Source organism: Dipodomys spectabilis, unplaced genomic scaffold (genome assembly GCF_019054845.1).
Source record: "Dipodomys spectabilis isolate Male_0828 unplaced genomic scaffold, ASM1905484v1 ptg000190l, whole genome shotgun sequence".
Lineage (NCBI taxonomy): Eukaryota > Metazoa > Chordata > Mammalia > Rodentia > Heteromyidae > Dipodomys > Dipodomys spectabilis.
In genome coordinates, this window is record NW_024870867.1 from 6,747,853 (window position 1) to 6,764,611 (window position 16,759).

The following is a 16,759-nucleotide window of genomic DNA, read 5'->3' on the forward strand; positions in this document are numbered from 1 at the left end:
AGCAAGCTTTTCAGGAAAATGTTTGACTTGATGTACTTCCTGTGTGGTCAGTGCGTGTCTGACATTCACTGCTGGGGAAAGTTTCAGCAGGACTAATTTTCTTCTCTATGTTTTTCATTCTCCTTTACAAGATAGCGACTGAAGCCGTGGAGCACATTCGGACTATTGTGTCGCTAACAAGGGAAAAGGCCTTTGAGCAGGTGTATGAAGAAACACTTCAAACCCAACACAGGTAAGGACAGATTCAAGCTGACTCTACGGCTGCATTTTGTTCTGAAAGGCAATGGCTTACTTGGCAATCGCTATCCTCTGAAGTGTTCCTGATAATGGCAGATCATAACTTCTTAAGAGACTTTACCAAGGAGAGACAAAGAACTAAGGACAGATAGGACTAGAACACACATCCTAGGCCTCCCATGTTATCATTCCCTGTCTTTCACTATGTAAACACAAAACTGTCTTATTTCCCTGAAAGACTGAAAAACTAGCATAGTCAAGAAAGGAAGTATGATTTCTCATTCCTTTATATGAAACCTGTACAACAATTTACATTTCAAAACAAGTACCTACACAATAAATGAGCTCATTTAGCTGGCACTTTTTATCATACTGATTCAGAGATTTTTTGCATTTCTGTATCAGAGAGAGAGAGAGAGAGAGAGAGAGAGATGGCCTTGTGGTCTTTTGTTCTCCAGCTTATTCTGCTAATATAAAATTATGATAGAAAAGTAGACAATACAATACAATATTGAATTGAAACTTCTTTTTTCTTTTTCTTTTTTCTTTTTTTTTTTTTTGCCAGTCCTGGGGCTTGAACTCAGGGCCTGGTCACAGTCCCTGAGCTTCTTTTTTTGCTCAAGGCTAGCTAGCACTATACTACTTGAGCCACAGTGCCATCTCTGATTTTTCTGTTTATGTAGTACAGAGGAATTGACCCCAGGGCTTCATTCATGCTAGGCAAGGACTCTACCACTAAGCCTCATTCCCAGCCCTTGAAACTTCTTTGTACAACTACATAAAGATAATTTTTAAAGTAATGAAGAAAATAAAAAGAATATTAGAAGTTGGGCACTGGTGGCTCATGACTATAATTTTAACTATTCCAAAGTCTAAGGTCAAGGTCTGAGGTTTGAGATTCAAAGTCAGCTCAGGCAGCCCAAGAGACTCTTATTTCCAAATAACCAGCAGTGGGCCGAGGTGGAGGTCTGGCTCAAGTGGTAGAGTTACAGAGCAAAGAAACTAAGAGATAGTACACAGACCAAGTTCAAGCCCTAGTACTCACACAAACACATACATATACACACACATACATATACACATATACTCACACTCACACTAGAGACAGACAAGGAAAAAATTAAAGAAAATTAGAATATTTCTAAATACCTCTAAACCAAATCACTCTTACAGTAACTAGTCATTTACAACCTTGCCCATTTATTTAACACTACAAGCAACTTAGTTACACTAAGCAATAGAAAACAATGTCACCATAACATCCATCTTCTCTATAACAATTCTTAATCTTTTTTTAAAAAAAATCACTCTCTTTAATCCTTAGGAAAATATATATTCTCTAAATTATAATGTTTCAGATCTTCTACCTTCATTCCTCGAAGTTGATTAAGTTGACCTGACCTAACTCATGACTCATCATTTGGTAAATTGTGCATTTCAGAAATAGCCTGAAGAAAGCCCAGATCATTGGAAGCTGCTATGCCTTCAGCCATGCCTTTGTGTATTTTGCCTATGCAGCTGGGTTTCGATTTGGAGTTTACTTAGTTCAAGCTGGGCGCATGACTCCAGAGGGCATGTTCATGTAAGTTGTACAAATCAGAAATACCACCAGTGGGACCTGTGGGTGTTAGTCAGCAAGATGTCTACTTAACACACGATTAGCATTTTTATCATGCACATAGGAAAGACATGCTGGAAACATTTGTCTATATCTGTATGTACATTTCGTTTCATTCTTAATTGACAACTGATTGTTGTGTATATTATAGGCTTATAGATTACAATGGACTATGTTGATGTACAGAAAGTAATACAAAAAAGTCAAGCTAATTTTTTGTTATTATTTAGTGGTTATAAGAACTCCAGCCTTCACTACTCAGGAGGCTGAGATCTGAGGACTGTGGTTTGAAGCCAGACTAGGCAGGAAAGTCTGTAAGACTCTTTTTTTCTTTTAATTATAAAAATACTGTACAGAGGGGTTACAGTTACATAATGAATATATTTCCTATCAAGTGTTGTTACCTCCTCCTTTATTTTTTCCCTACCATCCCTTTCGTTCCCACCTCCCCAACTCCTCCCCACCCCACCCCCACCCCCAAAGTTGTAAAGTTTGTTTTTAACATAGTGTCTTATACATCTCATTGTTACAATGGATCAACCTATATCCTTATTTCAGCATTTTGTTATTTCCCTTCCCCTCCCAAATTAGAAAAATGTGTATACAAGATTCAGGACACCAGAATCAAATGCAGTGAAAACAGGGGTCATTAATCTCTAATAAACTACTCAGAAAAAGCCAGAAATGGCACTGTGGCTCAAGTGGTATAGCACTAAGAGGCTCAGGGACAGTACCTAGGCCCTGAGTTCAAGCCCTAGAAAGAGGCAGCAGAAGCAGAAGAAGAGGAAGAGGAAAAGGAAAAGGAAGAAGAGGAGGAGGTGGTGGTGGTAAGGAAAAGAACCTAAGCAAGGTACTGGTGGTTCATGCCTATAATCCTAGCTATTTAAGGTGAAATCTGAGGAGTGCCTTTGGAAGCCACTATGGGCAGGAAAGACCATAAGACTACCAGCTGCAGCTCAAGTGGTAGGGTGCTTGTCTTGAGAAAAAAGAAGAAAGAAAAAAAAAAAAAAAGCAAGAGCATGAGGCCCTGAGTTCAAACACTAGTACTCACATATACCCACATTCATAGATACACACACAGGCACATGCACACATCCAAGAATCACCAGTTCACCAGCCCAGTATTTCTGAATCTGACCTTATCTGAGCTAAAATTCAGCAGGTTGTCAGAAAACAGCATTAGCAGTTGTCTCCAGACATATTTTTTTGTAAAATGGAATCCTGTACTGACCATTTCAATAGCAGAATATATGGTTCTTGTTTTCCTTTGTTCTAACCTCTAAAATAATGCAGTGTTGCCTGTGTGAACCTATAAAACATACCTATGGTATACAGCCTTGGGCTTCATGTAGACTAATTAGTCAGACTAATAAGAGGCAAATCTGGAATCCCAGATTCCCATTAAGTGAGCCACTTTTCCTTTGATTCTAATGTAATACAGGTAGATGCTCCCAATCTGAAATACCTTGAATTCCAAAAGTTGATTGCAGAAGAGCTACTCTTAGCTTAGCCTAGGCTGTCATTTTCATAATTAGAGAGTGCAGGCATTTCCAGAAATGTGCCTCCAGTTTGGAGGACGAAAATCCCGGTTTCCAGGTATTTTTTTCTACCTTTCTTTTCTTTTTCTCTTTCTTTCTTTTTCTCTTTTTTTTTCTTTCTTTCTTTCTTTCTTTCTTTCTTTCTTTCTTTCTTTCTTTCCTTCTTTCTCTCCTTGTTGTTGTTGTTGGTGGTGGTGGTGGTGGTTGGTGGTGGTGGTCATGGGGCTAGAACTCTGGGCCTGGGTACTCTTAGCTCAAGGCTAGCACTCTACCACTTGAGCCACAGCACCACTTCTGGCTTTCTGGTGGTTAATTGGAGATAAGAGGTCACGGACTAACAAGGCCACACTAAAGCTACCAGCACAACTATGTTTATTGCAGCATTATTTACCATAGCTAAGACATGGAACCAACCCAGATGCCCCTCAGTAGATGAATGGATCAAGAAGATGTGGTATATATACACAATGGAATTCTATGCCTCCATCAGAAAGAATGACATTTCCCCATTTGTTAGGAAATGGAAAGGCTTGGAAAAAATTATATTAAGTGAAGTAAGCCAGGCCCAAAGAAACATAGGTCCCATGGTTTCCCTTATTTGCAATATCTAGTATAGGTATGAGTCAAGTGGAAAAAGTCAGATAATGTGATGTTAGGAAAACGAAACCTCAAGTATGTATTTTAATGTTTTTGTTTCTTTCATGCATGTGTTTCTAACGCATTTATAAGATTATTTCTTTGTTGCTTTGTATGTCCCTCCCCCACAGTGTAACCCCCGCTTTCACTATATTTGATGTCAGTATAACATGTGGAGGAGATGGGGACAAACAAGTCTTTTAAGGATTCAGGTGGGCCTGTTGCAACAATGAGAAGTACAAAATGTCATGTCAAAATCAGCATTACAATGTCGGGGGGGGGGGTGGTATGATTGGGTGGGAGGGAGGGGGGAGGCTGGGAAGGGAGGTGAAGGGTAAACAAAGGAGGAGGCTGCAATGCTTGGTAAGAAATGTATGCATTATCCTGCCCATGTAATTGTAACCCCTCTGTACAGTATGTTCTCAAATAAAATAAAATAAAATTTAAAAAAAAAAAAAAAAAAGAGGTCACGGACTTTCCTGCCCCAGCTGGTTTTGAACCCCAATCCTCAGATCTCAGCCTCTTGAGTAGTAGGATTACAGGTGTGAGCCACCAATGCCCAGCTTTTTTCTTCCTTTCTACATCCAGATATCCAATACCAGGCCCTTCAACATCACTGGCACTATGTCAGCCAAAAGTATACACTTGGGATCACTTTTTCCTTTACTTCAGAGTTGTACTGTTTTTAAATGAGCTTAAGATCCAAACTTTCTCTTAATAGAGTTTTCACTGCAATTGCCTATGGAGCCATGGCCATGGGAGAAACACTTGTTCTGGCCCCTGAGTATTCCAAAGCTAAATCCGGAGCTGCTCATCTATTTGCTTTGTTGGAAAAGAAACCAACGATAGACAGCTACAGTCAAAAAGGGAAAAAAACAGTAAGCAAAAATTTACTTTAAGTGTTCACTTACTAAAGGAAAATAATATTTATTAGCCTTGCAAAAGAAAGCTCTCAATAATATAAGGAGCTGAAAGTTTGTAGGAAAGACTTTCATATTGCTAAGACATTTCACATTAAAACACATGCTTTGCTGAGTGCACATGGCTCTACAGCTATATTCCTAGCTACTCAGGAAGCTGAGATGTAAACATTGCAGTTTGAAGTCTGCCCAGACAGGAAAGTCTATGAAACTCTTATCTCCAATTAACCACCTAAAACTGAAAGTGAAGCTATGGTTCAAAACGGTAGAGTGCTAGGCTTGAGCAAAAAAAAAAAAAACCCTCCGGGACAGTGCCCAGGCCCTGAGCTCAAGCCCCATGACCAAAAGAAAAAAAAATTAGCATACTGAAATACATTAGATAGCAGCAGTTTTAAGTTTTATTCTTAGATAAATATTTTCATATGATACAAAGAAATAATGTGACTTCAAACTTTTTTGTGGACAATATATTTTCAGACAAAGAAAAAAAAGGAATGATATTTATTAAATTGACACACAATTTGTCACAAATTCTTAAAAAATACGAACATTTAATGAGAAAGAATGAAGAATTAAATAATGACAAAATGAGCCTCTAAACAATAACCTACACATTAAGCATATATTTAATTTTTTAAACTGTCTTTTTTTTCTTTTCTTTTTCTTTTTGTCAGTCATGGGGCTTGAACTCTAGGCCTGGGCACTGTCCCTGAGCTCTTCAGTTCAAGGCGAGCGCTCTACCACTTGAGCCACAGCACCACTTTCAGTTTTCTGGTGGTTAATTGGAGGTAAGAGTCTCACAGACTTTCTTGCCAAGCTGGCTTTGAACTGTGATCCTCAGTTCTGCCTCCTGAGTAGCTAGGATTACAGGTGTGAACCACCAGCACCCTGCTTAATTTTTAAAACTTTCTAAGCCAGGCTCCAGTATCTCATGCCTGTAATCCTAGCTACTCAGGAGGTAGAACTAAGGATCACGGTTCAAAGTCAGTGTGGACAGATAAGTCCTTGCAACTCTTATCTCCAATTAACCATGCAAAAAACAGAACTGGAACTGTGTCTCAAAGTGGTAGAGCACCAGCCTTGAGCAAAACAGCTCAGGCACAGCATCCAAGCCCTGAGTTCAAGCCCACACCCAACAACAACAACCACCAAAACCCTCTAGACATTTAAAATGTTAAAGTAGAAATCATCATTAAGTATATATTTAAAGTTTACCTTTAAACTATGCTATTTCTAGAATTTTGATAATAGGTTCATATGTATATATGTATAACAGTTTAAAATAATACATAATACAGCAGAGCTGTGTAACTATTGAAAGGAATGTCCATTGTTAAAAGCAAATGAAAATATCATAAAATTACCAAAGATACATCACTGTCAAAATAAGATTTCATATTTGTCTGTGGGAGAGTAAAGGATGCAGTATGGTTCTTTTGTTTTTGGAGTGTGTGGGGGCGGGGTGCCAGTTCTGGAGCTTGAACTCAGGACTTGGGCATTGTTCGTGAGCTTTTGTGCTCCAAGTTAGCACTGAGCTACAGCTCAGTGTTTCTGACTTTTGGTGGTTAATTTCCTGCCTGGGCTGGCTTTGAACCTCAGTCCTCAGATCTTAATCTCCTGAGTAGCTAGTATTATAGGCGTGAGCCTCCAGTGCCTAGCTTGCTACTGTTATTTCTTTCAAAAATTATGAGATGAATTTAGTATCTTAAAGATATGGCTTTTGGAAGTATATGATCATATGGTTCAGTGGTACAGCACTTGCCCACCACCTTAAAGCCCTAGGTTTGATCCTCAGCCACACACACACACACACACACACACACACACACACACACACACACACACACACACACACCATTGGGGGCAAACAATAATTTTAAAAGTATCCCCCTAAAAAAATCTTGTAAACCAAAAATATAAAGGGAAAGTTCATCTTCATGTAGTAGCAGTTCTGGAAAGGTGTTTTGTTTTGCTTTTTCTCTAATGTCCTTGGTGTTGATAGGAATCATCAATCACAAAGAAAATTAAGACACAGACAAAACACTAAGCTTTTATGTAAGTGTCACTGCACAATAATCGTCAGTGAAAAATAAAGATAAATCACAATTCAGGCCACAGTGTATATTAATTATAAAATAACATGTATGCATATAGTTTTATGGGGACCCAGGTGCTTCTGGATGAAGCATAAAGATCTGTAAAATGCAAACCAATTTAAAAAGGAAACAAACAAACAAAGATATACTCATTCAGAGCAGCTAGTCAAACATCCAATCTGCAGATGGGCAGCATAGGTCCAATCTGCGTGGGCAAATGGAAGAGAGTATTGCCTTCTGGGAGGCATGGTAAAGCCCAGTGAAGATGACAAGAAATATGACTATAAAACACTAACAAAAATTATGAAAATGCACACTGAATAGACAGCTCTACAGAGATGAATGTGGCAGTTAAGAGTAAAATGGGGATTTTTAGAAAATACTTCTATGAGTTACAAACTTCCTAAGTCACCCTGCTAAACACAATCACCTTCCTTTCATAGCACACCTGTGAAGGGAACTTAGAGTTCCGAGAAGTCTCTTTCTTCTACCCGTGTCGCCCAGATGTCCTCATCCTGCGTGGCTTGTCCCTCTGCATTGAGAAAGGGAAGACCGTAGCATTTGTTGGGAGCAGCGGCTGTGGGAAAAGCACCTCAGTGCAGCTTCTGCAGAGATTTTATGACCCCGTGAGAGGAATTGTGGTGAGATGCTATTTGATGTGCCCAGTCTCTGGTTAATGGTACCATTCTGAAACATTTGCTAGGACTTCAACATCCTTGGTGGTTTCAGAAGAGCAAATAATGCACAAATTAAAAAAAGCAAAAACAAAATTCACCAGGCACTGGTGGCTCACGCCTATAATCCTAGCTACTCAGGTGGCTGAGATCAAAGGATATCAGTTCGAAGCCAGCCTGGGCAGAAAAGTCCATGAGACTCTTATCTCCAATTACCCACAAAAAGCCAGATGTGGAGCTGTGGCTTACGTGATAGAGAGATAGCCTTGAGCACAAAAGCTCAGGGACTTTACCCAGGATCAGACAGAGTTCAAGCCCCAAGACCAGCAAAAAAATTTTTTAAACAATAAAATAAATTTTAAAAACCCTCTATCCAAACTCTTAACCAGAAACACAAGTAGACCAATACAAAAATAATGAGCAGGATTTTGAAGTGTAAGACCCTAAAAGCCACTGAATTATTGAGAATATGGGTGTAGGGAAGGTCCTCTACACCCTTATCAGGGCTCTTTATTCTGTTCTGCTTTCAGACAGAGGAAAGATTTCCTCCTCCTCCTCAGTTCTGGCCTCAGCTGTAGTTGATGGCCAGCTGAGATCTGAGGATCTCCATTCAAAACCAGCTTGGATAAACAACTCCTTAAGACTTTTACTCTCGGTGCTGGGAAGGTGGCTCAGTGGTAGAGTGCTTGCCTTGCATGCCTGAGGCCATGGGTTCGATTCCTCAGCACCACATAAGCAAAAAGAAAAAAGCCGGAAGTGGCACTGTGGCTCAAGTGGTAGAGGGCTAGCTTTGAGCTGAAGAGCTGAGGGACAGCGCCCAGGCCTAGAGTTCAGGCCCCACAACCGGACCCAAAAAAAAAAAAAAGACTTTTATTCTCCAATTAAAAGCTGGAAGTAAAGGTGTGGCTTAAGGGGTAAAGTGACAGAAAGAAAAACACAAATGAGAGTGTAAGGCCCTGAGTGGCCAAGGGGAGGAGGGGGTGACACTTTACTCATGATTAAGAGTTTTTGTAATCAGTTGTATTAAATTGCACATCTTGATGTTCAAAACATGTAACCTGGGGCTGGGAAGGTGGCTCAGTGGTAGAGTGCTTGCCTTGCATGCATGAGGTCCTGGGTTCGATTCCTCAGTACCACATAAGCAGAAAAAGCTGGAAGTGATGCTGTGGCTCAAGTGGTAGAGCACTAGCCTTGAGCTAAAGAGCTGAGGGACAGTGCCCAGGTCCAGAGTTCAGGCCCACGACTGGCAAAATAATAATAATAATAACCTCTTTCTCCTTTGAACACAAGGATTGTTTTCTTACCTGGCACTTAAACCAACTATTCTTTATATATGTATATAAGTATTCTGTATTTCCATTTCCTTTTTCCCCATGAATTCTCTTCTCTTTCCCCTTTTCTCTCTGAACTCTTGCTCTTGCTCTCTTTCCTTTTTCTCTCTTTCTCTCATGCATATACAAATAATATTTCTCATCCTGCTTCCTTCCTATTAAAAAACAACCTGTAGGTCCCCAAAAAATAACAGATTATCACACTCATCCCCATTCTCCTATAAATTAGTATTTGTAAGTCAGAATCATCCAATCATCCTGTGATCTAGGCAACATTCATCTATTTGCCTGGAGGTTAGCACATTCCCTCCTTGAAGTCCTCCAATAGCTAACAGAACCTGAACACATGCCCTCCACCCACATGAGACAGTCATGGCCTCAATTACTCCCTGACTGCTTTGTCTTCAAGGGACTTTATTTTTCTGAGCTTGTTTTTGAGTGCCTTTACTGCCTACGTCTATCTGCTAGAATAGAAACTACAGAAATAGTGTTTTACCCTGTTCCATTGGTACCTAGAGAATCCCCAATCCAACCGGCATGTTCAACAAATAAAAGGTGGACATTTTCATATGCCCATGTAGGGCTGGGAGTGTAACTCAGAATAGAGTCCTCACGTGGCATGTTCAAGACCCTGGGTTCTATCCTCAGTACCATAAAAAAAATTTTTTTTGAGAAAAAAAATTAAGTGAATCCCTACAACTCTGACACATTAGTATTTCCATATCAGTTTTCATCTAGTCTCCCACAGGCTTTAAAAAGGGTCTTGTTACACTTCTAGGACAGACTGATCTTTTCTATGTAGATTCAGGACAGAGCTCCAGAGTTTATTCCAGACTCTGGCAGCTCTCTGGAATATATTGCCATTTCTAGAAATGCCAGGTAAGTTCGGAGTCGGCATTTCAAATGAATTATGTGCTGTTTGCTTCTACACAGCGTGATTGATGAACCTTCCTTGAGTAACACTTGCAATTTGAAATAGCTTGAATTCCTAACCTTCTTCTTATGATTTGTGTATGTTTGAAGGCAGTGAACAGTAACATGATACCGTTGTCAGATCTTAACATACCATTCTCATCCTGCTTCTGGCAGCTATTTGACGGCGTAGATGTAAGAGAATTGAATGTTCAATGGCTCCGTTCCCAAATAGCCACGGTTTCTCAGGAGCCCGTGCTCTTCAACTGCAGCATCGCCGAAAACATTGCCTACGGTGACAACAGCCGAGCTGTGCCTTTAGATGACATAAAAGAAGCTGCCAGTGCAGCAAATATTCACTCTTTCATTGAAGGTCTCCCTGAGGTAAGAAGACAGCTGGAATTTTGGAATTGTGACTCTGCCAAGTAAGCCTAAATACTTACTTAGCCTATGAGGTTGTTTTGTGTATTTCTTGGAAAAAATGATGATGATGATGATGATGATGATGATGATGATGATGATGATGATGATGATGATGATGTGGGGTGTGTGTGTGTGTGTGTGTACTGGTACACTGGTACCAGAGCTTGAACTCAGGGCCTGTGTGCCATTCCTTAGCTTTTTTTTTGCTCAAGACTGGCACTCTATCACTTGAGCCACAACTCTACTTCTGGCTTTTTTGCCAGAAGAGATAAGATTCTCATGGAATTTCCTGCCTGAAATGGCTTGGAACTGTGATCCTCAGATCTTAGCCTCCTGAGCAGCTAGCATTACAAGTTGAGCCACTGGCACCCAGTGGATACAATCTATTTATAGCCAGCATTTTACATAAACTTAATTGCAAAAAAATGAAATCTCCATTTGACTATTTTTTCCAATAAGGTGCATTGTTCGTTAGTTTGTGCCAGTACTGGGGCTTCAACTCAGGGCCTCACACTCTTTCTTGGCTTTTTTTGTTTTTGTCCATTGTGGGGCCTGAACTCTGGGCCTGGACAATGTCCCTCAGCATTCCAGCTCAAAACTAGCACTCTACCACTTGAGTCACAGCGCCACTTCCAGCTTTTTCTGCTTATGTGGTACTAAAGAATCTAACCCAGGGCCTCATGCATGTAAGGCAAGCGCTCTACCACTGAGCCACCTTCCCAGTCCTTCTGCTTGGCTTTTTGCTCAAGGCTGGTATCCTACCACTTATGGCTTTTGGTTGGAGAATTAGAGATTAGAGTCAGATTTGTCTGCCTGGGTTGGCCTCTAACCACAATCCTCAGATCTCAGCCTCCTCAGTAGCTAACTAGCATGAGCCACATGTGCCTGGCTTGCATTTGTATTTAGTACACTCGATTAACTTTCATGTCCAGACTCAGCTTCTCTCCATCGGCACTCTGCCTGGTGCACACACCACCCTGAGCCTATTCTTGTCCACATCTGTAGCCATGCACATAGTTGCCTTCCCGATCTTCCCCCTTATAACTCTTCTACCTCTAGCAAGATCATTGAAAATGTAAAAGACATTTAAAACTTATGCTGCTTCCAGGATATTTTTCTGCACTTAGAATAGCGAGAAGACTCCTCCATGGCTGTCGAGGCCTGTGCTCTGGCCCGCTGCCTCTCCAGCTCCAGATTCCCCTGCACTACCTGCAGCAGCATGCTAATCTCTTTCTGCCTCATGAACATGCCAACTAGTTCTCAACCTCAGCACATTTGCCTTGGCTGCTCTGCCTTGCCTCCTTTTCTCTGGATTTTTGCACAGCCAGATCCTTATCTTTCAAGCCTTTTTAAAGGGCACCTGTGCTGAGGCCTAACCTGGACACCCACCCTATCCCACACTTCTTCCCCTATCCCCTGTCATGTTGTCCTGAGGATATGGTTACAGTCTGAAATTTTCCTGAGTGTTTATCTCCTTGTTTATTGTCTCCTCTCTCCACTAATGTGTAAGTTCCTAAATTTCTATGATGTGGCTGTTACAGGGATACAAAAATGTGTGTGTGTGTGTGTGTGTGTGTGTGTGTGTGTGTGTGTGTATATATATATACACACATATATATATACACACATATATGTATATATATTTTTTATATATATATTTGCGTGTATATATTTGTGTGTGAACTGTACACCAGCCTTTAGCATAGCAATGCACAGATCGGGGTAATTGTAACTTTAAGTGTTTATAACATCTGACTTTTTTTGTTGTTGTTGGTTGTGGCACCTGAACTCTGGGCCTGGGCGCTGTCCCTCAGCTCTTCAGCTCAAAGCTAGCACTCTAGCTCTTGAGCCACATCGCCACTTCCGGCTTTTTCTACTTATGTGGTGCCACGGGGAACTGAACCCAGGGGCTTGTGCATGTGAGGAAGCGCTCTACCACTGAGCCACCTTCCCAGCCCCACACACTGACTTTTTATAGCTACATACACAAACATGTAAAATAAAAATAAAAATACCTGCTCTAGAAACGAATGTTTATTTTGTGATTTTTTTTAGTAATAATTTTCTAACACTTTTTAAAAAGAAATACAAATTGTGCACTGTTAGCCTATGCTTGTAATCTTAGCTATTTAGGAGCCTAAAATCTGAGAATTGTGTTTTGAAGCAGATTGGGAAGAAAAATAATCTGAGATATCTTATCTCCAATCTTATCTCCAACCAAAGCCAGACTGCAGATATAGCTCAGGTGGCAGAATGCCAGCAAGGTTGAAGTCTCAAATTTGAATCCTGATACAGAAAGAAAGAAAAAGGAAGGAAGGAAGGAAGGAACAGGGAGGGAGGGAGGGAGGGAGGGAGGGAGGAAGGAAGGAAGGAAGGAAGGGAGAAAGAAAGAGAAAGAGAAAGAGAAAGGGAAGAGGGAGGAGAGGAGAAAAGGAGGGAGGGAGGGAGGGAGGGAGGGAAGGAGGGAAAGAGTGAACAATCAATGTAATTAATCTAAGCCCTTTTCTTTGGGAGAGGCTACCATACTGACTTAACATTTACATCACTCCTCACCATGTCCTCAATGGTGACACATAGAAACAGGCTTTGAACCCAATTTGCCTCACTCTAGTAAGATCCTGCAGTACAAACGCTACTAGACTGATACTGTATTTCTTATAAATACTGTGACCTTGTAATTGTCTTTCAATAGCAAGTTCTCTTTTAACCAAGCTATTCACTGTGTTGGTGATTTGTCAGATTGCTATCTGCACCATCCTTATAGTTTATTTTAGTTTAAGGATGGTAAAATGCTAACCATGTTATTTTTGTACTGCTTGACTTGTATTCTTAAATTTCTTCCTTTTCCTTCTTTTCACTGCACCTTTTCTCTAGTTTATGCAAAACTATACATTCCAAAGATTTATTGTTCTTTTCACAATAGACCTTGAGAACTAAAATGTTACTTCCTTAGAAATTAAAAACCATCAAGCAAAACCCAGTTCCTTAGTGTTTTTTATTTTAATTTTAATTCATCTTCAGATTACTGTTTCCTAAAAAAAACTGTGAGAAAATCTTGTGCCAAAATTAAAATTCATTTCTAAAGTAAAACAAAATCAAACCAGATGTCAGGGCTCACACCTGTAATCCTAACTATTCAGGAAGCTGAGAGTTTAGGTGTGAGCATTGTGGCACAGTCCAGTAATCACAGCTACTCAGTAGATAGAGATCCAGAACACCTTAGAGGCAGAAAGTTAGCAAGACTTCATTTCAGTTAAAAGCCAGGCATGGTAATGTAAACCTAAGATCCCAGCTTCATATGGTGCTGTAACTGTGCTCTGAGACCAGCACTGGACAAAAAAGCAGTCAATATCTATGAAGCACAAACTCCATGTCAGTATCTACATTTACTTTTTTTTTTTTTTTGTCAACCATGCATCTTGAACTCTGGGCCTGGGCACTGTGTCCCTCAGCTCTTCAGCTCAAGGCAAATGCTCTACCACTTGAGCCACAGTGCCACTTCTGGTTTTCCAGTAGTTTATTGTAGATAAGAGTCTCACCGACTTTCCTGCCCAGGCTGGCTCCGAACCACGATCCTCAGATCTCAGCCTCCTGAGTAGCTAGGATTACAGGTGTGAGCCACCGGCACCTGGCTTTGAAAATACTTTGAATTATCTTAACCTGAACAAAGATGGTAAGATCACTTAATGGAAAAGGATGTGTGTTTACTGGAAACTTTTTCTTGCCTGTTATTTGTTTTTTCCTTGGGCTTATTTCATTTGAAAATAAAAAGTCCCTTATGGAAGGAAGCACAATGCAAAGGCCTTTGGTGTGGGATCAGACTCAACATGCAAATGAAATGGAAGTGTTTACTGCTCATTGCCATTTATTTGTAGCAAAGGCCAAGAATAGATTGCAGCCCTTGTTGGGACACAAATTTTTAAGAGTAGCAAAATCTGAAATATTTAAGTGGTTCTTATCTACAATTACCATGCTAATTTAAATAACCAGGCCTCGCTTTCTTAATTGCATGTTCCATAATAGAAATACAACACCCAAGTTGGACTGAAAGGAGCACAGCTTTCTGGCGGCCAGAAACAAAGACTGGCTATTGCAAGGGCTCTTCTCCGAAAGCCAAAAATTTTACTCTTGGATGAGGCCACTTCCGCTCTTGATAATGAGAATGAAAAGGTAACACCTCCTTCTTTCCTCTCCAGTGCAAAACCAAATAGCAGCAGGTGGATCATGGAAGACCAAGGTCAGTGTTGGGGTGTGGGGGAAGTCTGGGAAGAATTGTGGTTATAGGGTCACCCATGCCAATGAAAGCTTTGTGCTAAATGCCCATGGGTATAATCCCAGCTACTTTGGATGCTGAGATCTGAGGATTACAATTAGAAATCAGCCCAGGAAGGAAAATCCATGAGACTACGATCTCCAATTAACCAAAAAGCCAGAAAGAGAGCTATGGCTCAAGTGGCAGAGTGTTAGCCTTGAACAAAAAGCTTAGAGACAGGAACCAGGCCCTAAGTTTAAAACCCAGTTTAGACACAAGAAAAGGAAGGAAGGAAGGAAGGAAAGCTTTCTTTCAGAACAGGTCATTTGGTGGCAAGAAGGGGAACAAATTGGGCATCAAATTTTCTAGAAAGACTTTCTCACTTGTGTTTGTCTCATTATCAAAATAGGCTCAATTCTAGAAATGTTTCTCTAGTCAAGGAAAAAGTCTAAAATTTTTCTCTATTTTATTATTATTTCAGTGATGCCAAACAAATTAATAAAGCAATTCTACACATACAGAGCATAATCGGTACTGCAATATTCTACCTTCTCAAGATTTAGTGTGCTTGGTGCAGGAATCAAGAAAGCCAAGGAATATATGACAATGTTCCTTCCAAGGACCCTTGGGTTTTTTTTGTTGTTGTTGTTATTGTTGTTTGGGGGGAGGGGGGTCACAGGGCTTGGACACGAGACCTGGGTGCTGTCCCTGAGCTCTTTTTGCTCCATCACTTTGAGCTATAGCTTCATGCCCAGTTTTGAGTTGGTTAAGTAGATAGGAGAGTCTCACAGACTTTCTGCCCCAGCTGGCTTTGAATCAATCCTCAGATCTCAGCCTCCTGAGTACCTAGGATTACAGGCACGAGCCACCAGCACCCAACTCCAAGGACTCTTTTTGATGACTTCTTTTGCTATGTCCTTCTCTAGTAGTCTCTTTGCTATAAGAGACACGCTTTAGTAAATGAACATTGGTTAAATAAATAATCATCATTAACAATTATCAAAGTCATTACATGATCTTATCTCAATTCTCACACCAACTCTTTTTGATAGAATGTCCATTGTGTAGACCAGCACTTTAAGGTGTACAAAGACTAAGTAACTTCATAATATTGTAACTGAGGGTATCTGACATAAAGGCCACACTCATTGCTATTTGTGAGGTTTGAACTCAGGGCCTCAAACTCTTGCTGGTATTTTTGCTCAAGGCTGGTACTTTACCACTTGAGCCATATCCCACTTCTGGTTTTTGCTCATTAATTGGAGATAAGAATCTAGATTTTTCTGCCCAGGCTGTTTTAGAACCACAATCTTCATCTGTCAGTTACGTGCTTTTCATTTTTATTTATTGTCACAAGTGCTTCTCTAACTGAATGTCTTACCATATCTAGAATGACTTTTCTAGGTTTCTGTTGAGTAGGGTGAACATTTTTTTACAGAGTAAGACAATTTCTCTGTGAATAAGCTGAGAATGTTATTAGATTACCCGAACTGACTTGATTTAGGCAGGCCTCTTCACATCTAACCCAGTCTGGACATCATGGGCTCCTTTTCTCTTCCAGGTGGTTCAGCAGGCTCTTGATAAAGCCAGGAAAGGGAGGACGTGCCTAGTGGTGGCTCACAGACTCTCTACCATACAGAATGCCGATCTCATCGTGGTTATGCACAATGGAAAAATAAAAGAACAGGGAACTCACCAGGAGCTACTAAGAAATCGTGATATGTATTTCAAATTAGTAAATGCACAGTCAGTGCGCTGACACTCTGAGTTCACACGGCTTTCGTGCAAAGACAGAACACTTAGTAATTCTTTGGCCACTTTGATCTATTTTACTACACGTATCTATACTTAGAATCATGCTGCTCAAGGGCAGACATGTTCTGTCCACACAGATTCTTAAAAGGAAACAAAAACTTTGCTAGATTCACACAAGCGAGATAATGCCTGTATCCTTCATTTTATGTGTCCTAACGTATTTGGCTTGTAAATCAGTTTGATGCACAGCAAATGTGTTTCCCCATCAACTTCTGCTATAAAATTAGAAATATGTGCTCAAGGGGGTACATTACCCAGTGCAGTGAGCTGAAACGCTTTAGCAGAAAGCAAGACGTAGCTGGGCCTG

At 40.4% G+C, this 16,759-nt stretch overlaps 1 protein-coding gene across 1 annotated transcript in view; it reads left to right on the forward strand.

Annotated features, from left to right (window-relative positions):
- Positions 1-16,396, forward strand: part of Abcb5 (ATP binding cassette subfamily B member 5) — a 78,684-nt gene extending 62,288 nt beyond the window's left edge. Inside the window, exons 21-27 of the mRNA XM_042695830.1 lie at positions 132-232; positions 1,679-1,819; positions 4,751-4,907; positions 7,489-7,686; positions 10,140-10,346; positions 14,409-14,555; positions 16,199-16,396. Of these exons, the coding sequence (XP_042551764.1) occupies positions 132-232; positions 1,679-1,819; positions 4,751-4,907; positions 7,489-7,686; positions 10,140-10,346; positions 14,409-14,555; positions 16,199-16,396 (1,149 nt within the window). The remainder of the gene's footprint in view (positions 1-131; positions 233-1,678; positions 1,820-4,750; positions 4,908-7,488; positions 7,687-10,139; positions 10,347-14,408; positions 14,556-16,198) is intronic.
- The last annotated feature ends 363 nt before the right edge of the window (positions 16,397-16,759 follow it).